Source organism: Trichophyton benhamiae (genome assembly GCF_000151125.1).
Source record: "Trichophyton benhamiae CBS 112371 chromosome Unknown contig01293.0, whole genome shotgun sequence".
Classification (NCBI taxonomy): Eukaryota; Fungi; Ascomycota; class Eurotiomycetes; order Onygenales; family Arthrodermataceae; genus Trichophyton; species Trichophyton benhamiae.
Window position 1 is genome coordinate 877,404 of NW_003315113.1, and position 20,234 is coordinate 897,637.

Genomic DNA, 20,234 nt, shown 5'->3' on the forward strand with positions numbered 1-20,234 from the left:
TTTTCTACGGAACAATTGGTCTACACAGCTAAAGCAAAGGGAACACTGATAGCTAGTCTGAGGAAAGAAGTGGTTATTATTTATATTAAAATGGCATAAGATAGATAACCAAGTTCTAAATGATTGATTCCCTATTTCCCCAAATGAAATATAGTACATGGCTGCCCAAGTTTTGAAGCATGTACCACACAAATCAGCAAAGACCGAAGCCGCACATATGTACTCCGTACAAACAAACACATAATATATATTCCATGAACCAAATCGCCGTTCATTAAAATTATCACCGCGTCAAATGCTCGTCAAATTCTTTTAGTTCGCTGCCATCACCATGGTAGCCAATGGAGTCCCGGTTGTCATCGATGACTCGACCATATTCAAGAAGAAGCCGGTACATATATGCTTCAATATCTTCATTCCGAAGAACTTTCTCAGCCCATTCGCGACCTTGCCTGGCCAAATTCTGCGCAGCCTTATCATGACGGGCAACATGGGGGTTGCTAGAGGTAGTGTTACTTGTCCCCGTCCCGATGAAATAAGTCATAAGGGCATAGAAGTCATCGTATCGGTTGTCCAGGGGCACGAAATGTCTCCATGCAAAGAGGCGCGAGTCGTGCCATTCACGGAATATGGTGGCTTTTATACCTAGGGACTTGCTAAGGAGGAACGCACGCCACCTGCCAGAGAAGCTGTGTCCGTCTATATCCACCAGGTATTTGTTCACGAACTGATGTGAAAGGGGGATCTTCTCCTTGTACGTGTAGGTGTCATTGTAGAATTCGCAGTTGGCTGGCACACAAGCCATGGGGTCCGTGAATCCGAAATCAAAATGCTCGTTGGCGAAATCGGTTGGTTGGAAATTCGACGACGCGGAATCGCCTGAGCTCAAAGATTGGTCGTTGCATGGCAGGACTCGCTCTGTTTTGCCAATGAGTTTTGTCCCATTCATCTTGAACTCCAGTCGCTGACGATGCATTCGAGACCAATTATCAGCTGTTTGGATACCGCCAGAAGTGGCTCCTCTCCAGAAGAGCGTATCGTTTTTCATCTTCCAGTCAATATCTTCAGCGCCGTTGTAGGTATATCGTTCATCATCCTTCCAGTACATATTGGCCGGGAAGAGGATATCATTATTGACGTTGACCTTACATTCGCTAAAGATCGGTATAAGGGCATCTGAGTGGCTAATACTCGACGACGAAAATAGGAATCCGTGGAGATTCTTTATGGCTGGCCCGACAACGCATAGATCACTGGACGTGTTGAAATTTGACACCAGGCCGGCACCGGGTATTTTGTAACGGCTATCAGCCTCTTGAATACTCAGGATTGGATTCCGGGCTGGAGATTCAGGAGGACAGGCAGTCGCCGCAATCTCCATGTACTGCTTGGAAGGGATTCCAGCCCATTTGATCTTGTCTTCCTCTGTCACGTTGTTTTTGCTCGTCAGCGAGACAAATCCTTCCATATTCTTTGTAAACGAATAGGTGGCATCAGGAGGAGTAGCACGGGATGCTATCTCCTTGTTGAGCATGGCCTGCATGTCCTCCCACTTGGTTACGAGTCGAGGTTGGTCCAGCGTATTCATGGCAATGTCCATGTCCGGTAGCTTCTGCGCAAACCGCGCAACTAGCGACTTCAGAGTATCTATCCGCCATCCATCGCCAGTGATGTTCGCAATAGCCCCATCCCTTATGTGGATCGCCGCGATCGAGTTTCCGCTATGATCCTGGCAAGCTGCAGCTACTCTCCGCCGGATGGTTTTTGGCTCCGCTGACCAGAACGGCCGGAGGTCGTCGTTTATCTGATCGAAGTCGTCCACATTTCGGACGTCGTTCTCTCGGGCAAATATATACCACTACGTATAGTCCGTAAATTAGTTATATGCTCCCCCTTTTCCCCCGAATTGGTCCAGTGTAGTTAAGGGGCCGAGGAGGAGAACCGGCAGTGGCACGAAGCCAGCGCAAAAGTACAAAGACAGTGAAACGCATAGCTATACAACGCGAGGACTCACCTCCTTAAACCCAGGCGGCGGATGGCGACCATACCGCACCCGATACTCGACAACAGCGTCGCTGAAGGTCATCGACCGGGCAGAGTCGTACTTGCGCCATGCATTGTCCGCCTTGTCCAACAATGCCTTTATTGGATCATTGCCCATGCAAATCTCTTCGATCTCCTCAGGTTCTTCATGCACCGTACCGCCATGTTTAGGTACAACACCCAGCCTGTGTCGGTATACGGTGCCAAAGTAATATATGAACAGCAGGACGAATGCGCCGCTGGTGAGAAGCAGCAGCCGTCGGTGGAAGGAATGCGAGACCGGCATGGTAGCTAGTCAGTGATATCGACAAAGCGGCCCTGTCGCAGGCCTGAGGTTGTGCTTTATAGAATTCTCATCGCATCAGTCGGATCTGGGCCGCGCAAGGCTCTCCTGACGTCCCTTTGAACGATATAATGCTGATCCAAAGATTCTCCAGAGCCAAGGGGTTTGCGGATATACGAGATTTCGTCCATTTGAAATAAAATGTACGCCCCAGCCTGCCGCTCCACCAATCCCGGATTGCCGTTGCTTATGTGTGCGTTCTAGGTCCATTTTTGAGGCCTTCCTAGTGGTTTACGGGGTTGGGATTAACCCAAATCCTATTTTCTGGGGGCGAGCCACGGTGGCTCACGCTGGCGGACGCTCTTGATACGGCCATGATTTCCAGGAGTAACTCGTTACTATTAACCAGGAAGCAGTATAAAAGTGACTGGCCTCCAGGGGCCGCTGATGTCTGTCCGTCTATCTGGAAAACTACTCTGCGCAGGATCCGTCAAGCGTTCAATCGGTGCCATTACCAGCCACACGCTGCCTGCTATCCACGCAAGTGACACCTGGTTGTGCTGTTTCATACTCAATCCTTCAAACTACGGAGTACCTAGGGCGCATTGTAGGACCGAAGCTGGTAGACTCTGTGGGCTTTTGCTATGTGAAAGTATGTCGGTAACTAGGGCGTGGATCAAAGACAGGGCCTGTAGGTAGCTGGCCCGAAGCTCATGAAGGCAATCTGCTGCCATTATCTGTAGTGACACGATTCAGTCCCATAGCTCGTGACTGCTCATCAGGACATGATAATATCCAGACATGTGTAACCAAGTACTTCAACGCATGTCGTCTTATCCAGAGCTGAACTACTCGAACGCTAACTAGGTAGGGACATTAGTTATGCAAGTAAGACGGCCCGTTGAGAATCCCTTATTTAGCAGTTAAAGTATCTCGAAAGCCGAAGACAGACCCTTGACTAGGCAGCAATGGGCCTCCAGTGCCGTGGAGCGCCTCAAAGACAACAATCCCCTATCAATCACTAGACGTAGAACGGGGTGGACACGCACAGTTGTATTTCTGGACATTGAATTCTTGCAGCTCGAGATAAGTTAAAGACTATGATTACATAATAATACAAATCAGCGACCTAACTAGCTGGTTGGTTAGTCTGACGGCGACTTCGAGCTCGAGCAACACCAACAACCGCCAGGAAAGACAAAGGTCAATCAAAACTGTCGCATAAGGCTTTTCAATTTTAATACTTTATACACGAACGTACCCTCCACTCGACTTCATCCACAAGGGCCGACGGAATCAGACCCCATTACCGCCTCCCCACAAGCTAAAGCGAACCGCAGCAATGTCCTTCGACACACCTACACCCCCCTTCAGCGCTTCCGATCCTCACGCCCGTTTCCTAAACGCATCATGCCTGGATCTATTATTAATCGAGCTGGTACCTATGGCGGAACGAATAGTACAAGAACTCGAGCTCGGAGAAAAGGATTCCCCAGTCAAGCAAGACGAAGCACTAGATATACAAAATAAGGAAAGAGAGAAAGAAAAAGAGAAGGATAGCAAGTCGTCTGTGGCCGTTATGGATGACGAAGAGTATCGCGAGGCTATATATTTTAGACTGGAGTCATTGGGGTATAGAGTCGGTCTGGGATTGGGAGAAAGGTAATCCTGACCACAACCGCTACTGGTATACCCACACGAAGGCACAGGAAAGATGCTGACGTATACCAATTTTCTTTGCAGATTCTCCAGAGATAGGCCCCGGTTTGCTGATAATCTCGATGTGATTAAATTTTTATGCAAAGATCTTTGGACAATTCTGTTCAGGAAACAGGTGGATAACCTGAAGACAAATCATAGGGTGTGTTTTCATGTCTAAGGCCTACAATATCTATATCGGTTGCCCCCTTAGCTTACCCAAATTTGACACAGGGAGTATATGTTTTAACCGATAATGCTTTCCGGCCATTTATCCGCATGAGCATGTCTGTTAGAAGTGAGGCAGTTATGCGTGCACAGACAGTACGGGATACCTCACTTAAACACCCCCCCATTTTACCCTTTACCCTTTAGTTAATCGATGCAAGCTAACGTTGACTGAAGTATCTTTGGTTCCCTTGCGGTATAATCCGCGGCACCCTCGCAAGCGTGGGGATTGAGGCTACGGTCCAGGCTGAAAGCTCGGATCTCCCGCTAGCTACCTTTCAGATCAAGACTATCAATAGCACAGTTACTGCCAATGCCGGTGGCTCTGGTACACCAGTAGTAACTTGATGATAGGTTTATGCTAGTAAATGCATTGCTTATATACCTACCAGGCAAAGCATATCTCTCGTGTATTTGTTTCGTTATCTTCTCTATGCTGTACAGATACCCCTACAATATACTATTTCCCTTTGGTGTTCCCTTTTTGACCCGACGGCTAGTCCTCATTTACTTCGAATGGCAGAGAGTTACAGACAGGTGAAGTAGGGGAATGCTAGAAGGTGTAACCCTATTTTTATTCATTTGTTTGCTGTCATCTAAAAACTATTCGTTCCTCAATCTCAGGAGAAATGTGAGGGCAATATTTTCTGTTCTGGCTAGGGAAAAGGGATATATTAACATAAAAGAATGGGAGGTATGGATGGGCAAACTAATTTTTGCAATCTCCTAGCAGCGAATGCATCCTTGCCATCGTTCTTGAGAATGAATGAAAAGAAAACCAGTGCTTCTTCGACCATTCAGAGCTTATGTATGTATTCTCCTGACCTACAGCCTATATGCGCAGAAACAGGATGTTTGGTTAGTAACAATTCGCTATTAGGCTGTGAGCCGTGATCGAATGAAAGATGCAACCCGTGAAGGCCACGGTAAAACGGATTGATGGGAAGAAGCAACAGACGACCAAGGATGATCCGATAAACACGACACCAGAGGATGGAAGGCAGACGCTTCGGGGGCAGCTGGAAGTGAGGTGGGTGTTTTTACTTTTGTGGAGGGTTCTGAACAAAGCTGATTCCCTTAGCAATGTTGCCCTGGAGGCCGGTCTTGCAAACCTCAAGGAGGGCCTTCTCCCTCTCGTTGACCTCGGGGAGGATGTTGATGATGTTCTCAGCACCAGATGGCTATATCAAATTGTTAGCTGTAGCAGTGGGAAGAGGTATGAAGGGATTCGAGGCATGGATATACTCACTCCGAGTTCCACTGGCATGGAGAAATATTCAAGACCGGTCTCCTTAGCGATGACATCGCCGCCGTTGATGCCGCTAAGGTGAACAAAAGTAGGCTCAACAATACCCTTCTCACCCTTGGCAGCCTTCATGACGCTCAAAGCAAAGCTGCAATCATCATGTCAGTCGGCTTGAATCTCTAATGATTCCTGGAAGCGAAAAGAAAGGAATGGAGATTTACCGGTAACCAGCATAAGCCATGGACAAGGTGGCAGAGCCAGCACCGTCTTTGGCCTTAACAACCTCGTCACCGCCAAACTGGACACCTGCCGTGATGAGCTCACGTTAGTGCTTAACTATAAGCAACTAGAGAAGGAAAGCGAGTGGCAATTGTGTACTCACGCTTAATGATCTCGGAGTACTCGCTCTCTGGGATCTCAGCAGCTGGCTTAGCCAAGCTGTAAACTGGGACAATAGTCTCGCCAGAGTGTCCTCCAATGACGTGGATGGTAGCATCAGATGGGTTCTTCTCCCCAGTGTATTTTTGGGCGAAGGTCTCTGCACGGAGGATGTCAAGGGTAGTGACACCGAAAAGACGCTTGGCATCGAAGACGCCTGCCTTCTTGAGCACCTCGGCAGCAATTGGGACGGTAGAGTTAACTGGGTTGGAGATAATGAGGACAAACGCCTTGGGGCAGAACTCAGCAACTCCCTGGACGAGGTCTCTCACAATGCCAGCATTGACGGTGAAGAGGTCGTCACGGGTCATTCCAGGCTTGCCTTTTGCCGGGTTGTTAGCAACAAATACAAGGCGAAACAAAACGCCAAAAAACAGGGGGGAAGGGGAAGTGTCAGCATGTTTGGGATTACGTACGAGGAATTCCAGCTGGGATGAGGACGAGTTCACAGCCTGTGAGGGCATTTTTCAAACCTTCATCCTTTGGCAGGTAGCCAGAGGTTTTCTGATAACGATGCAAGTTAGTCCAGGGGAGCCATAGATGCCACTAATTCATACCAAGAGGGTAACTTACGGCGGCAGTAGAGATGTGAGAGAGATCGGCGGTAACACCGGGGCTGTTAACGACATCATAAAGAACAAGCTCGTCGACGAGAGGACAGATCTTCAACAGAAGAGATAGAGGCTGTATACCCGAGGGTTCACCTGGTCAGCACACTCGCCCCTCCTCCAAGACAAACAGGAGTCTCCCATCCAACAGGACTACCAACCTGGCCAATGCCACCAGAAGCACCGAGAACAGCTATTCAGCATAAAATATATGGTTAGAAACACCTTCGATGTCATGGTTATACTCTCTGAAGCATTGGGTCAGGAACTGGAATCTCACCTGCTTTAACCATGGTTGCTCGGACGGAAGCGGGGAACTATGACGAGCAAGCTGCAGAGGACAATTAGCAAGTAGAAAGGCGGGCACTTAGTCCCAACACACACTCACGAAACGAGGCTGGTCGTGGAGCTGGAGAGACTGAAGCTGGAGAAGAGAATGAAGCTGAAGCTGGAGTTGAAGTTGAAGTTGGAGGAGGAGAAGAAGAAGAAGAAGAAGACGAAGAAGAGAAAAGGTCTCAAGTTTCCTTTTGCGGAGTTTATCAGCCCGCGGCTAAAGTCACATGCAGCTGACTCAGCTGATAAGGGAGTTTCTTTATGTTCGTTTTCTTCTTCTCCAGCTTCAACTTCCAGCTTTTTGCTTCTTCCACTGCCCTGCCTACCTTAGCCTTTGCAGATGCCTTGCTCCCCCTGCCGGGCCGCTGCCTTCTGCTCACCCGACGCCTCTGCTGCTCAACTACGCGAGACCACGGGCGGCGTGCAAGGAGCTCTGCACATCTACCCAATCGCCATCACGTGAGTCCAGGTATCGTCCCTCCGGTTCGGTTGCTGTACATCCCGCTTGGCGGGTTGGGATGATTGCCTTTTCTCTGGCAGCGGGAGCGATGTCGAGTCAAGAACACGGCCTGTCCGGCGGCGGCGACAATCCATCCGCCGCCGAGGGAGAAGTCGGACGCTCTCCAGCTTCTCTGAATATCATCGTCATCGTCATCGTCGATGGGTTCGACGTCGGATGCATGCCAGGCCCCACTCTCGAGCTCCAGGAACGCGGCGCGGGAAAGCTTGAATCGAAGCCATAGAAAAAAGCAATTGTCCGCATAGTCGCCCTCTCTCCATGGACTAGCACTCCGTATTGCCCTCTAGCCACGTCTCTAGAGAGCTATTTATCGAGAAACATAAAATGATACCATATTATCAACCGACATGCGTTGACGGAGGCGCCTTCATTCGTCTTTCAGGAACTCTACCGAGGCATAAGAAGACGCTTGTCAACCCACCCTGACACGGAATGAATCGTTACGGATTATTCCGATCCTTCTTCGACGGAGGCAGGGCGAGTGCGCTTCTACGGAGTAAGCCACGTTACCATGCATGGTTAGGTTTCTCGAAGGTACAGTGGGGGTTCAGCGAGCTACAAGAATAGCTTTAACCTGGCCCTGCTCTCACGGAAACCGTCCGATACAGTATTTCGAGGGTGCGAGCGGCGAGGCCAGAAGTAAATATAGACGTCATTATTGGGCAGCTTTCGCCTCGAGTTAAGCCTGCGGATGTTCCAAGATAATTATAGAAAAGATCATGACAAATTGTAATTCCACAAGGTCATGAATGTAAACAGGGTGGAAAGCGGAAGAGAACTCTCATAATATGGTATCAATACGCAGCCATGATTCGTATTTATTCTTTTTGATTTAATTATGTCATGCCCCTGACTATGGAAGTATAGCTCAGGCCGACTGGGAGACAGTTGGAAAACGATATCTCCAGAGTTCACAGCAACACACTTCCAGCTTCCCTCAACTCCCAACTTTCACCGACACATCTAAGCATCCTTCTCAGCAGCGGCCTTTCGGGCCTTGGCACCTCTGAGCTTCTTCTCAGGGCTGTCCTTCTTTGGTCGTTGGGATAGTCGGATAGCACTGGCACGGGAAACGGCCTCAGCGCGGAGGTCGGCTCGGTATCCACCGCTTACAGCTCGGCTGGCAACAGCCTTGTATACCCTGGACAGAAACATATATGTTTAGCAGGATGCTCAGTAAAAGTGGGCTCTACCATCTCTCTCTTGGACTACCTCCATAGAGTATAGAAAATAGGCAGCTGGTGCGGAATTTTTGGGGCTTATCCTTACTTGCGGTTGGAGGAGCCAGAGCCGTGGGTAGCAATGTAGGTGTTGGAGCCTGGCTTGTTGCAGTTGTTTGGTCTCTTGGAGATGACGGCGACACCACCGTTCTCAGCGGCTTGGACACCGATAGCCTATTATAACCAGTAAAATTCCCCGTCAGAAAATTGTAATCACTCCATCGATGTGCATTCTGCGCTGCAGAGCCCTTCCTAAATTCCTCCTCTTTCTCTTCTATTTTAAACCTCCTGGTTTCATTCCTTTTGTGGCGCAAAGAAAAAAAAATATCGCTAGGATGTGAGTGGACGAAATACCTTGGAGTTGGCAAAACCGGCATACTATAGTAGAAATAACTAGTCAGTATAGCCATTCTAATCATGTCCCTATGTGCACATCTTCGAGAGAATAACCAACCTTTCTGGAGTGCTTGTTGACCAAGTTCAATGGGTCACGGGAGAACTGAACACCACCACCACATTTCCGCTTAACCAGGAAAGAGTTCTGGGTTCCTAATCATTCGAAAAACAACCACTTATCAGCTTCATCCATACGTCTGACCGCGCGCGTCTTCAGTTGCAACATGTTTGCCTATTGCAGCACATTCAAGGTCCAGATAAGAGACGGGGATAGGAATTCGTACTGGCAATGGCCCAGACCAAGTCATCAGACACGTTAGAACGGGCGGAGGCAGCCATGGCGTCTAGCGAAGGAGAAACCGGAGGTTTGGTGAAGGGAGACGGAGGGGTTGGTTGTTGGTTGTTTGCGTGAACTTGATATCCCTTTCTTCCCTTTCTTCTGCTCTCAATTTACGACTAATTTTTGTTGTGTGTATTTTTCTAGACGCCCAGCCAATATGGTCTTGGCACGCGGCTAACCTTCCTCTCCGGGACGTCCTCGCTAACTTGGCCCGTTTTAGACTAGAGGATGATTCATGTATTAGTAATACAAAACCACGTGTTTGATTATATAATCTCCCCAGGCTAAACGCTTAAACCTTGATAGAGAAGAAAAGAGACGACGAAGAAGATATTAACGACGACAACAATCATATCAAGCAAGTGGAAGAAATATCGAGGGGGCAGCGCCACTCGTACACTCGTTCTTATTTGTTCTATACCGGTCTACCTCTCTATAGTAGACTGTGCTTTGCGGCAGCCACCTAAGGACCCTCGAAACAGACTTAGTCTTTCTTACCCACGGCCTGACGCAAGATCCCTGATCTGCCTAATATATCGGCGTCATGGGCTACTTTTACTATTCTCTCACCTTTTTTGCCTTTTTAGCTGTTGCAGGTAAGATGGAGACGTTTTCTATCTCCCATTTCTTCCCATCATTATAATTTTACTCCCCTTGGATGCCACCGGAGTTGACCTCCATGCTAATATTACCTTGTGCAGCGGCGTACTTTACCCGTGAACGCTGGCTTCCTCATCTCCCCCTACCGGACCACCTCTATACCAAACTGCCTACAAGTTTCCGAGGCGATGCTGAAGCAGGCTTGTCCTCTGCTGACTTTAATCTCGCGGACAACATTGTGGAAGGTGACTCGCGTGCTGGCCTAGATAAGCGCGGCAAGTCAGAGGTTCTCCGCATAATGAGGAGTAAAAAGGTCGATTTCAATGAAGCAAGGCGGATATATACTGAACAACGATTTGCGAAGAATAATATCGGCCCCGATGGGAGACCGCGGGATCCGAAATTTGTGTCATTCTCATGACGGGCGGGCTATTGTCGAATTTGCGCAAGCCCTCGGGGGAATAATACCTCTCTGCCTTTCCTAAACACTCGTTTATAGTCATTTCTTTAATCTCCTTCGGATTGGAGCACAGGAGCACGGTGTTTTGCATTTCGTTCTAATTTCCTACTTTGATTTCACTTGCATGTGCTATGGACATGCACCGGCTATCCACTACTTCTCTTCACTATTCCTGACCGGGCCTATCTCTTTTGGTCTATTCTATTCCAGCGTTGATCGTTTGTATCATCTTTCCTTCGTTTGTTTTTCTGCCGTTATTGTATTAATAGCCATCCTTCATATATTTCACTTGCAATATTTTTGCGTATAGCCACAAAAAGAGGGCTCGTGACACACTCTCTCTATTCTACTCACAGACACCGCTTCGGATACAGCGAATGGAGAGCTTAAACTTTAGAGAAGCCTCAGAGGCAAGAGGCGTAGCTGGGACGCTTCCGTGTGTAAAGGCGCTTCGGAGGTTGCAACTTTCCTCCCATGACGTATAATTCTTTTACAGCTTCTTGGATTATTTTGCAAATTCAACGGCCACGACCATAACCTTGTTGCTGGAACCCAGGCGGGAGCTGTCCTGGCGGACCACCAGGACCGGGAGGACCTCCTGCTGGTGGTGGAGCAAAACCTGCAGGCGGAGGCTGGCCAAATCGAGGTGCCTGGGGGGGAAAGCCTGGGTGAGGTCCGCCATACCCAGCTTGCGATGGCGGGGGACGGGCAGGAAGTCCGGCAGGAGGAGTAACAAGCGGCTGAGGAGGATGAGTTGGTGGGTGAGGTGTGTGAGGTGCATGCGGCGCGCGATGGTGTGGGAGTGGGCCGGCCATGTTCATATTCGGATATCCGCCGTTCATAACGGGGGGCATGCCTCTGCCTGCGCCGAAGTCCGGTGGTGCTGGTCCAACATTGATCGGCGGTCGTTGTTGCTCGGCATCCATCCCCGCTGCCACCGGCACGGCAGAAGGTACGTTCTGTACACCGGCATTCATAGCACCGCCGGGAGCAGTGGGCGCACCGCCGGCGAATTGAGGCGGTATTGGTTGTTGTGGCTGTGGTTGGACATTGTGTTTCCGGGCCTGGGCGGCGAGCATTCTCTCCGCTTGATCACCGTGTCTCTCTCCCTTGCCGTCTTTCTTGTAGGCATATTGCACAGATATCTCTTTGTTCATAAGGTACTGTCCGTTCATATTGGCAATAGCATCATCCGAAGCTTCAAAGTTTGAGAACGATATGAATCCATAACCCTTGGACAAGTTTGAATCATCTCGAGCAACCTAGAGTCCACATGATTAGTAGCAGACTTACATGAAGACCTGTTATACAGTGAAAAACTAACCTTAGGGAGAGATATCAAAGATCCAAATCGGCTAAAGGTATCATAGAGCACCTGCTCTGTGACCATGGGATCCAGATTGCCAACGAATAGCTCTGCGCCAACTTCGACAGCTTTCTGCTTATCGGCCGACGCCTTATTGACTCGAATGGGTTTCCCGTACAGACGGACTTGGTTCATAATCCTGGATGCATATTCTGCATCTTCTTCACTGTTAAACTCGACGAAGCCGTAGCCCTGGTGTGTTTGGGTGACGCGGTCTTTCGGGAGGTGTACGTTAACAATCCGGCCAGCCTGGAGCATCAACTCCCATACCAGCTTATCTGTAACCCGCTCATCGAGGTTACCAATATACACGGTGGCCTCCTTATCTTGTTCCCTAAGACACCTCGTAGTTAGCTCTCTGTCCGAACCGCACCCAAGCAAATGTGCTGCTCACCAATGCCTTGCGCCAGACATGACTGCCGCTTAAATTGGTAAATACGCAAGATGAGGGTTTGTATAACACGCGCGACAGCTGCAAAACTCCTTTTCCCTCCTGTTGCCGAGTCCCTCGGGGTCTTTTTCAATGTGTCGGTTGTTCAAATATTGTTTGGAGGTTGAGAGCAAAGACGGAAAAAAGAACAAAGTTGAACGCCAAGAAAGCAAGCTAAGTTAAGTAATTTTTTTCCAGACCTTTCAATCTCTCGATGCTTCTTCAGCGACGCAGAAAAAGGACGAACTTCTGTATTCCAGCCAAATAATACAGCGAACCCTGCTGAAGCCTTTCCTTGCATAATTTGATTACGATAACATCGGAAGAAAAGACAAGATGATGCAGTTTTCGGAAGAGACAAAGGTAAACACATCTCTTGTCGCGGCTGATCTGGCTTGGTCTGACATGAGTATAGGAGCGCATCTCCAAGGTCATCGATATTTCGCGAGTTGCTATTCACTAGTATGTGGAAAATATGCTCCTTATGACACCTTCAATGTGCTATTACTGTCTGGTTCCGTTGAGACAGCAATCCGGAGGGCTAACCTCTGCTATCTGATGGCTCTACAGTGGATATCTTCCATTGATTGTCTACCTTGGTAAGCGACGAGCAGGCTAATATCAAAATGCTAAAACGGTATCAATTGGCTAACATCTTGCCAGGATACACATATAGTGAGCCACGACCGGCTCTTCTCAAGTAGGATATTGAGCTTCGAATTACTTTTAACCTCTCAAACTTACGCGGCTCCTCATTAGACTCCTCTCTCCTCTCGCATAAACCTCTACGACGAATATTTTAAGGACGGCATGGAAAGGCGTACGACTATACGGATGGTGGTGTTTTATACGAACGACTGGAAATAATACACTTTCGACAACACAGGCTTGAGGCCATGTGCAAACTCGATTATGTTCCTCCTCTCGATTGACCGGCCAGTATACCTACTCAGACTGAAACCACGCTGCAATTCTACCGCATCTGCTTTTACGGCTACTGGGGAGGTTGATTACCGTCTCTTCTACTGCGGAATATCTCTGTTTCCCTTCTTCATGTATTACTATAGTTTCTCAATCGAGCACAGCATCTTTAATGTCCGCCCCAGTCACATCCCATCATGATCAACAAAGGCACCAAATTAAAGAGAGCGTCAGTCATGCCCTAGTCCTCGAATTTCTGTACTTTGAACTGCTGTTGGTTATGAGTGGGTTTTCCTTGTGTACAGCCGATGATCCGGTGTTCCCAAAAGTTCGTAGAATCCTCGTGTATGAGGACCAGGAGAGATCCAACTACCTGAATACACTCTCGATGTCTCATTGACAACTCTCTCAGCCAGGGAACGGGGAATCTTTAAACGTAATAAAACCGGAATAAGCAACCGAATATCTTCGGCCAAAGAAGCTCAGCCACTCGGCAAAAGAGGCCAAAAAAAAGAAAATTTTTAACTAGCTAACAGTTATCAATCTCTGCTTCAAGATGACAACGACGCTGGACTACCGCACTATATCACAACGATAAACCAAGCAACATCAAGAAACTCCTAGCTACAAGGGTTCATGAATGACAAAAATGGTCTTTCCCCGTCGTTGGTCGAAACGATAGCTGGATTTACTGCCGGCGTTTGCTCAACTCTCGTCGTCCATCCGCTTGATATTGTCAAGACACGGCTCCAAGGTATGGAATGTCAACCCAATTACTGAAGAGCCCAGTGCTAATATTGCTTCACTCGTTCGATTATAGTGGACCGGTTTTCTTCCTCGAGGATTGGCAGTTCACTCCGTATCATCCGTGGAATTTCCCGCAATGAAGGTGGAATACAGGCGTTCTACCGAGGGCTCACGCCCAACCTTGTCGGAAACTCCGTGAGTTGGGGACTATATTTCCTATGGTACGGCGAGATTAAGGAGCTTTTAAGCGTTTCTCGTGGGTCTGGTGGTCTTACTTCGTTGGATTATTTCGTGGCATCCGGGGCATCTGGTATGTTGAGATAACACATGGCTAAGACCTCCATATACACTAACATTTATATTCTTTCAGGAGTGCTAACAACCATTCTCACCAATCCAATATGGGTTATCAAAACGCGAATGCTCTCCACAGGCGCTCATGTGCCAGGTGCCTACCGGTCAATGATGTCTGGATTCCAGCAAATATACCGTATGGAGGGCTTCACTGGATTCTACCAAGGTTTAATACCAGCTATGTTCGGAGTGTGCCACGGTGCTCTACAATTCATGGCCTACGAGCAGCTTAAGAGGTATCGCACACGGATGACTCAAGCTTCTTCCTCGGACCGACTCTCAGCAACAAATGATACCCCTTCAACGCAGCTGAAGACCCTGAGCAATATGGACTATCTCCTTCTTTCAGGAACCTCAAAAATTTTTGCCGGCGGCGTGACGTATCCATACCAAGTTCTTCGAGCCCGCCTGCAAACATATGATGCCAGGGGTACCTATAAGGGCGTACGAGATGCGTTTGTACAGATATTACGAACGGAAGGATTGTCGGGATTCTATAAAGGCCTAGGGCCGAACCTGGTCCGCGTTTTGCCCAGTACGTGGGTTACTTTCCTTGTATATGAGAATGCCAGGGTATATCTCATGGTAGATAAATGATGGTTATTATTTTATTAACTCCCGTGAGACATCCCTCCTCAGCCCATACATATAAGGAACAAGGGGCTATATTAATATACACCATTAAAGGGTAACAAACGCTTCTAAAGCTTGTGTTGGATCAAGACAGAGTTTGATATTCTGCAGTCGTCCGCCGAAGTAATGGTATATAATGAATGAGATATAAGCTAGCATTCATTACTTCGGCTGATCGACCCTCCATGATCATTAATATGGCACCGTGGTGGATGTGGCACAGCGTCCGCTTTCCTTGTCTCAGCGAAATAATTCCCAATTAAGCTATTACCAGGGATGTCCCGGTCCGACAACGGCTAGCGGCTATTGATATGGTTAATTCCTCCCGTAATTATCTAGGTATTCGGAAGCACCGCAAACTATATAGACAAAATGGCAGGAAGGCTATCATTCGAATAGAGAACTAACAGGTTTTGACTACAACGTAGGTAGAGAATCGGTAGAACGTATGGAATCGAAAGGGCTAATTGAGGATAGAGGCCGAAACGGGAGTCTTGACAAATACAGAACGCCGGGAAGTGACGGTGAGACGCAAGAGGAATTTAGTAAATACAGTTGACGCAAGTAGCTTTGATTGATAGGATTGGGTTGGTATAAAGGTAACAAAACAGATTGGTATAATGGTATGAAACTACAGCCAGACAAGTATCTCGAGCACAGAAAGCAAAGAAGACAAGTAAAGAAAACATGAAGGGAGATAATAAAGGTCGAGGTATGCTAGCTGCTCATGCTTTATATTGAAAAGAAAGAGGCCATTGAAAGGGGAAAAAGGAAAGGAAAGGGAAGAGATAAAACGCAGGTCCCCTCCATAAACGATGCAACAGAGCAGAATGGTTAGTAGTAGCAGGAATGTAGTAGAAAGATATGGAATTAAGCAATTATTCCTCTCACTGTTGGGTGGGAATGTAAGAATAGGAACGCGTTTGTCCTTCCCTTTTGCTGGCATGAACAAAAGAAGAAAAAGAAAAGGGAAGAGTTGGCAGAGCCGAGTGCTTTTTCATCGTATTTTTTTTTTGGTGCGGTAATACTTCCGCCAAATGCTCCAAACCCTCCTTTATGTACTCCAGATACCCATAACTGTGCTCGGTTTCTGTCCCTTTTTTTGGTTTTTATAGTGGTATAATATTAATAGTTTTGAGTCATCGAACTGGAGTTGGCAGACGAGGTGCTGTTCACTAATTTATCCTTCCTTCAGGAGCCCAGTCAGTGCGCGCCTCGTTGATATATTTGTTCATGAAATTCAACATCATCACTGCTGGGTGTCCCAAGGTAAGTACCACGATGGTAGCTTCGCTCTCGCATCAGCTTTGCCTCTTCTTCGCTGCCAAGAGGGAGCTGGTGGGCGGGCATTCTGCTACTTGAGGGGGCCGCGGGAGTAGGAGCAGGAGCAGAACTGATGATATTATTGGCAGCAGCATCTGAGGTGGTCGTCTTGGTAGAATTCGCGCGGGTTTTGGCAGTTGACGAAACGCGACGGTCCTTGCCACGGCCTTTGATTCCCTTGTTGCTGTTTTTATAGAGCATGGCAAAGTACTCCCATAGCTCGGCATCCTGCGGGCTCATTCTGTCAGGTTCAGTTATCATAGCAAAGCGCACGGTGAGGTTCCTCAGAGTCTGCGCATGGAACTTGTTCTGGTGAGACTATTATGATGTTAGTGTCGGGGTTAATTTTCTCGGTTATCCTTGTTTCCAGTCAGGGAATGAAAAAATGCATACCTTGAGGTTTCCTAGTTGAGTGAATTGCTTTCCACAGTCATCGAGCCTGCAAGTAAACGGCTTTGCTTGGTCATGGGTAATCTTGTGGGCGCGAACATTCCCTCGCTGAGCAAAACGCTTGTGGCAGATATCACAGGAATAAGGCTTTTCTCCTGTGTGTCGCCGTTCGTGAGTCTAGATAAGAAAGTCAGCTTAGCTGAATTCAATAATGTCAGATCCGGGTTGTCGCCAATTACCTTCAGATTTCCTAATTGAGAGAATCGTTGGCCACAGCCGGGCTCGCTGCAGAGCTATATGCATTACCGGAGTCAGTAGGCCGACTTCAAAAAGGTTGATGAGATAGCGTGACGGGGTTTACATACGAATGGTTTATCACCGGTATGAGCTCGCATGTGAATGTCCAAATGGGTCTTCTGGGTGAAATTCTTGCGACAGTCGGGAAGAGTACATTCATATTTGCGTCGCGACTTTTGCTTCGAAGCACCACGAGTTTGCTGATGAGGGGCATAGCCAGGCTGTTGTATTTGTTGGGCCTGTTCCTGAGACATGGGAGCCCCATAGTTTGGTTGAGCCCATTCGGGAGCCCCTCCGTGCATGGCAACATTACTCGACGCAGATGTGCCATTGTTGAACTTTTGGAGTGGCGGTAGTTGTAGCTGAGTTTGCGACGTGGTTCGTGGCTTTGATTGAATTGCTCTCATAAGAGTATCGATTTCGGTAGAGAACTCAACCTCCGGCTTGCTACCTGGTGGTGACGGCAGCTTGCTGATTTCAGCACTCCGAGGTGGTTGATCAATAGGGGCGCGCGCAGGCTGCGTTTCCTCTACCCGTGTGGCCGGTGTCCCAACCATGCGAGAGACGCCATTCTTTGCGTGCCGAGGCTCCTGGATTGGCTGTTGCAGAGTAGTTGGTTGGTTTGGTGGCAACCGTGACTGCGAAGGTGGCAAGTGCGGCTGAGGTTGCGTCTGCGGTTGTTGATGCTGCTGTTGCTGTTGCTGTTGTGGGTGAGGATGATGCTGTGGGTGCTGGGGATGTTGCGCGTGCGGAGGCGGCGGCGGTGGTGGTTGCTGCTGCGGGTGGTGCGGATGGGGTTGATGCTGTTGCTGCTGGTGCGGTTGATGCGGCTGATGCGATGGGTGAGGTTGGTGAGATGGGTGAGGCTGATGCGGTGGGTGCTGCTGGTGCTGCGGATGTGGTGGATGGGGCTGATGAGGGTGCTGCGGTTGGTGTTGTGGATGGTGTTGCGGATGGTGTTGTGGGTGATGCTGTGGATGATGCGGGTGCTGCTGCTGTTGCTGCTGCTGCTGCTGTGGCGGCGGTGGTTGCTGCTGCGAATGGTTCTGTCCAAAGAATCCGTGGTAGGATGCCGCCGGATGCTGGTTGGTATTCAGAATATGGCCGAAGTCGAGCGAGGAGGACTGGATCGGAGCTGCGTATGAAAGCGCCGGGTTCGAGTAGTAAGTGATGTTTTGCTCGTGGTGAGGTGCCATCATGCGTCGATGAGTGACATTAGCCAGATCATGGCTAGAAAAAGTACACGGAACAGGCACTGCGGTCTCCATTTTGGATCACAATGATATCGATGCTCCAAGTGCGGTGGCCGAACCACATCCCCGGGCAGGAGCGAGATTCGAAGGCAGTCGACGATGTGTTTTGGACGTCAACAGAAGTAGCTGGCTGTCCACTGCTGAAGGAACAAACAACGATCCAACGGCCTGGGGTTAAGAGACAACGAGCGTAATTATTTGTTTTTGCCTGCTGGATGCTTTTTCTCTTATGTTTCTTTTTCGGAGTCGTGCTGCTCGGTGAATATTTTCTTTTTCTTTTTCTTTTTTTTCCCTTTTTTTTTTTTTTTTTTTTTATTTCCTTCTTATCCTCTTCACTTGTCGATGCTCTTTTTCAAGGTCCTCTTTTGCTATGTTCACGCGGGTATTCGCTGGTTGATATGAAGATATCTGCTGTTAATCTGGCTTTCTACCTGGCTTATGTGGTGTTGACGAAAGTCGACGTGAGAAGTCGAGAGAACAAAAAGTGAGAGAGAAACACGTCGTCAGCGACGGAGAACGGATCTAGCAGGCGATACAGTCTAGGGAGCGTCGCGAGAAGACGTCAATGGAGCGAGAAGGCAAGGACGCTGCGGTGAGAAGCAGACGTTGTTGATGCTGTGCTGTCCTCTTCCTTGGTTGATGCCAGACAAGCCAGAAAACCAGGCGGTGACTTGGTCGTTAAGGAAAAAAAAAAAAAAAAAGGAAGAAGAGGTCGCTTGCTGGGCTGAGGCGAAGGGGGGAAAAAAGTTGGCTCGACGATCCTGCACGGCGATTGGCTGTCGGCGCGGCGAGGCAACAGGCAACAAAGACCGTGGCCAACACCAAGTAGTGTTTCTTGTCCGATGCTAGGGGTTTCGTTTCCCTGAGGATGTGGGCAAGAAGTCTCGCAAAAGGGAAGGTTGGGAGGGAGAAAAGGAGCTTATGTATAAATTATATATCGGCGGCAGAAGGAAAAATTAAGCATAAATCATTGGTATGATTTTTGGTCGCGGGGAGAGGAGGGAAAAGAAAAAGGAAAAGGGAAAAGAAAGAGATAAATCGAGTGAACGATATAAATGGAGCAAATGACCACTCTCTCAAGGTGAAATCGTCGGGGATGTAATCCGCAGTGTTATAATACGGAACGAATGTAAAAAAAACTCTCTTCCGATAGCTTAAACTCTCCCTTGAAGCTTGGTCGCGGAAACTTGACGTTAGCGAAGCTGCAGAGTGGGGTTTAACAGCCCGGCTCTCACTTCAATAGGATTGCCAGGGGGAGTCAAGCTCGAGATGAAGATGGTGAGATGCTGCTTGATAACAGTGCGCAGCGCAGGCGTGCGAGAAGTGCATGTATATGTAGATCGCGATTCATCGAACGTGAGATGCAGAAGCGAGTCTATTTGGCGGTTGGATGCTGGGTGGATGCCTTCCTGTGGGTCATATGCTCCAAGAGATGGAGAGGTTTCGATATGTAAGGAAGCGTAATAAAAAAAGAGGTTGTTCGGCTTGTTCGTTTTGGGCGGTACCGCGGAGATTCTGGTTCTCTCTGTCTGACGGTATGTCACTCCCCTATCTTCTGGGTGGGTTTGCCGGCTCGCCTGCTTGCCTTTCTCTGCTGGCTCTTTAGTGTTGGCTTTCTGTCTCTCCCTGCAACACTGAAAAGAGAACGGATCCTGAGTAATTTATCGTCATGGCAGAGGGATGGTCTAACGTTTCCGACGAATGAGCTAGGGATCGCACGGATTCAAACACCTAAAAAAAATACCAGATGGGTAGCACAAGAGAAGATTAAAAAAAAGAGAGAGGGAGGGAGGGAGGGCGAAGAAGAAAAAAAAAGTGGATATTTTAGGGGCAGAAGGGAGAAGGGGTGTGGACGAAAGCAAGCTCAGATGCAGGATTGTGATCTGGCGGCCGGCATCCATGTTTGGACAGGAAAAGCGGGCTTGAGTTCAAGTCTATGGAGACTCTGTATGCAGCCGAGAGCACCTAAATCGAGCCTAAGGCTTGGTTAGGCTAAGGCTGAAATGGTGGCAGAGCCCATTGTTGTGGTGGGCGGTCGAGGGAGAAAAAGGAAGCCTGGCAAGAGCAGAAAAAGCAAAAGGCCAAATCCCACTGGCCAGAGGTGGTC

At 48.5% G+C, this 20,234-nt stretch overlaps 9 protein-coding genes across 9 annotated transcripts; 3 read left to right on the forward strand and 6 right to left on the reverse strand.

The window, feature by feature from the left end:
- Positions 1-283: 283 nt before the first annotated feature.
- On the reverse strand, positions 284-2,329 carry ARB_04279 (capsular associated protein, putative; the record flags this gene model as incomplete). Its single annotated transcript, XM_003017353.1, has 2 exons — positions 284-1,858; positions 2,015-2,329. The coding sequence occupies 2 exons, from the start codon at positions 2,327-2,329 to the stop codon at positions 284-286; spliced, it is 1,890 nt and encodes a 629-aa protein (XP_003017399.1).
- Positions 2,330-3,668: 1,339 nt separating this feature from the next.
- Positions 3,669-3,992, forward strand: ARB_04280 (BET3 family protein; the record flags this gene model as incomplete). The annotated part of the gene is made up of 1 exon (XM_003017354.1): positions 3,669-3,992. The coding sequence occupies one exon, from the start codon at positions 3,669-3,671 to the stop codon at positions 3,990-3,992; it is 324 nt and encodes a 107-aa protein (XP_003017400.1).
- Positions 3,993-5,292: 1,300 nt separating this feature from the next.
- Positions 5,293-6,837, reverse strand: ARB_04281 (uncharacterized protein; the record flags this gene model as incomplete). The annotated part of the gene is made up of 7 exons (XM_003017355.1): positions 5,293-5,433; positions 5,502-5,646; positions 5,720-5,804; positions 5,881-6,388; positions 6,510-6,620; positions 6,676-6,737; positions 6,825-6,837. 7 exons carry the CDS (start codon positions 6,835-6,837, stop codon positions 5,293-5,295), a joined length of 1,065 nt encoding a protein of 354 aa, XP_003017401.1.
- A 143-nt stretch (positions 6,838-6,980) lies between these two features.
- ARB_04282 (uncharacterized protein) lies at positions 6,981-7,208 on the forward strand (the record flags this gene model as incomplete). Its single annotated transcript, XM_003017356.1, has 1 exon — positions 6,981-7,208. The coding sequence occupies one exon, from the start codon at positions 6,981-6,983 to the stop codon at positions 7,206-7,208; it is 228 nt and encodes a 75-aa protein (XP_003017402.1).
- A 1,152-nt stretch (positions 7,209-8,360) lies between these two features.
- Positions 8,361-9,352, reverse strand: ARB_04283 (uncharacterized protein; the record flags this gene model as incomplete). The annotated part of the gene is made up of 5 exons (XM_003017357.1): positions 8,361-8,538; positions 8,667-8,791; positions 8,972-8,995; positions 9,072-9,166; positions 9,298-9,352. The coding sequence occupies 5 exons, from the start codon at positions 9,350-9,352 to the stop codon at positions 8,361-8,363; spliced, it is 477 nt and encodes a 158-aa protein (XP_003017403.1).
- A 1,579-nt stretch (positions 9,353-10,931) lies between these two features.
- ARB_04284 (uncharacterized protein) lies at positions 10,932-12,193 on the reverse strand (the record flags this gene model as incomplete). Its single annotated transcript, XM_003017358.1, has 3 exons — positions 10,932-11,675; positions 11,738-12,113; positions 12,174-12,193. 3 exons carry the CDS (start codon positions 12,191-12,193, stop codon positions 10,932-10,934), a joined length of 1,140 nt encoding a protein of 379 aa, XP_003017404.1.
- A 1,573-nt stretch (positions 12,194-13,766) lies between these two features.
- Positions 13,767-14,828, forward strand: ARB_04285 (uncharacterized protein; the record flags this gene model as incomplete). Its single annotated transcript, XM_003017359.1, has 3 exons — positions 13,767-13,884; positions 13,951-14,187; positions 14,248-14,828. 3 exons carry the CDS (start codon positions 13,767-13,769, stop codon positions 14,826-14,828), a joined length of 936 nt encoding a protein of 311 aa, XP_003017405.1.
- Positions 14,829-16,067: 1,239 nt separating this feature from the next.
- Positions 16,068-18,142, reverse strand: ARB_04286 (C2H2 transcription factor (Azf1), putative; the record flags this gene model as incomplete). The annotated part of the gene is made up of 3 exons (XM_003017360.1): positions 16,068-16,505; positions 16,581-16,754; positions 16,943-18,142. 3 exons carry the CDS (start codon positions 18,140-18,142, stop codon positions 16,068-16,070), a joined length of 1,812 nt encoding a protein of 603 aa, XP_003017406.1.
- Positions 18,143-19,320: 1,178 nt separating this feature from the next.
- ARB_04287 (uncharacterized protein) lies at positions 19,321-20,028 on the reverse strand (the record flags this gene model as incomplete). Its single annotated transcript, XM_003017361.1, has 2 exons — positions 19,321-19,753; positions 19,859-20,028. The coding sequence occupies 2 exons, from the start codon at positions 20,026-20,028 to the stop codon at positions 19,321-19,323; spliced, it is 603 nt and encodes a 200-aa protein (XP_003017407.1).
- Positions 20,029-20,234: the final 206 nt, after the last annotated feature.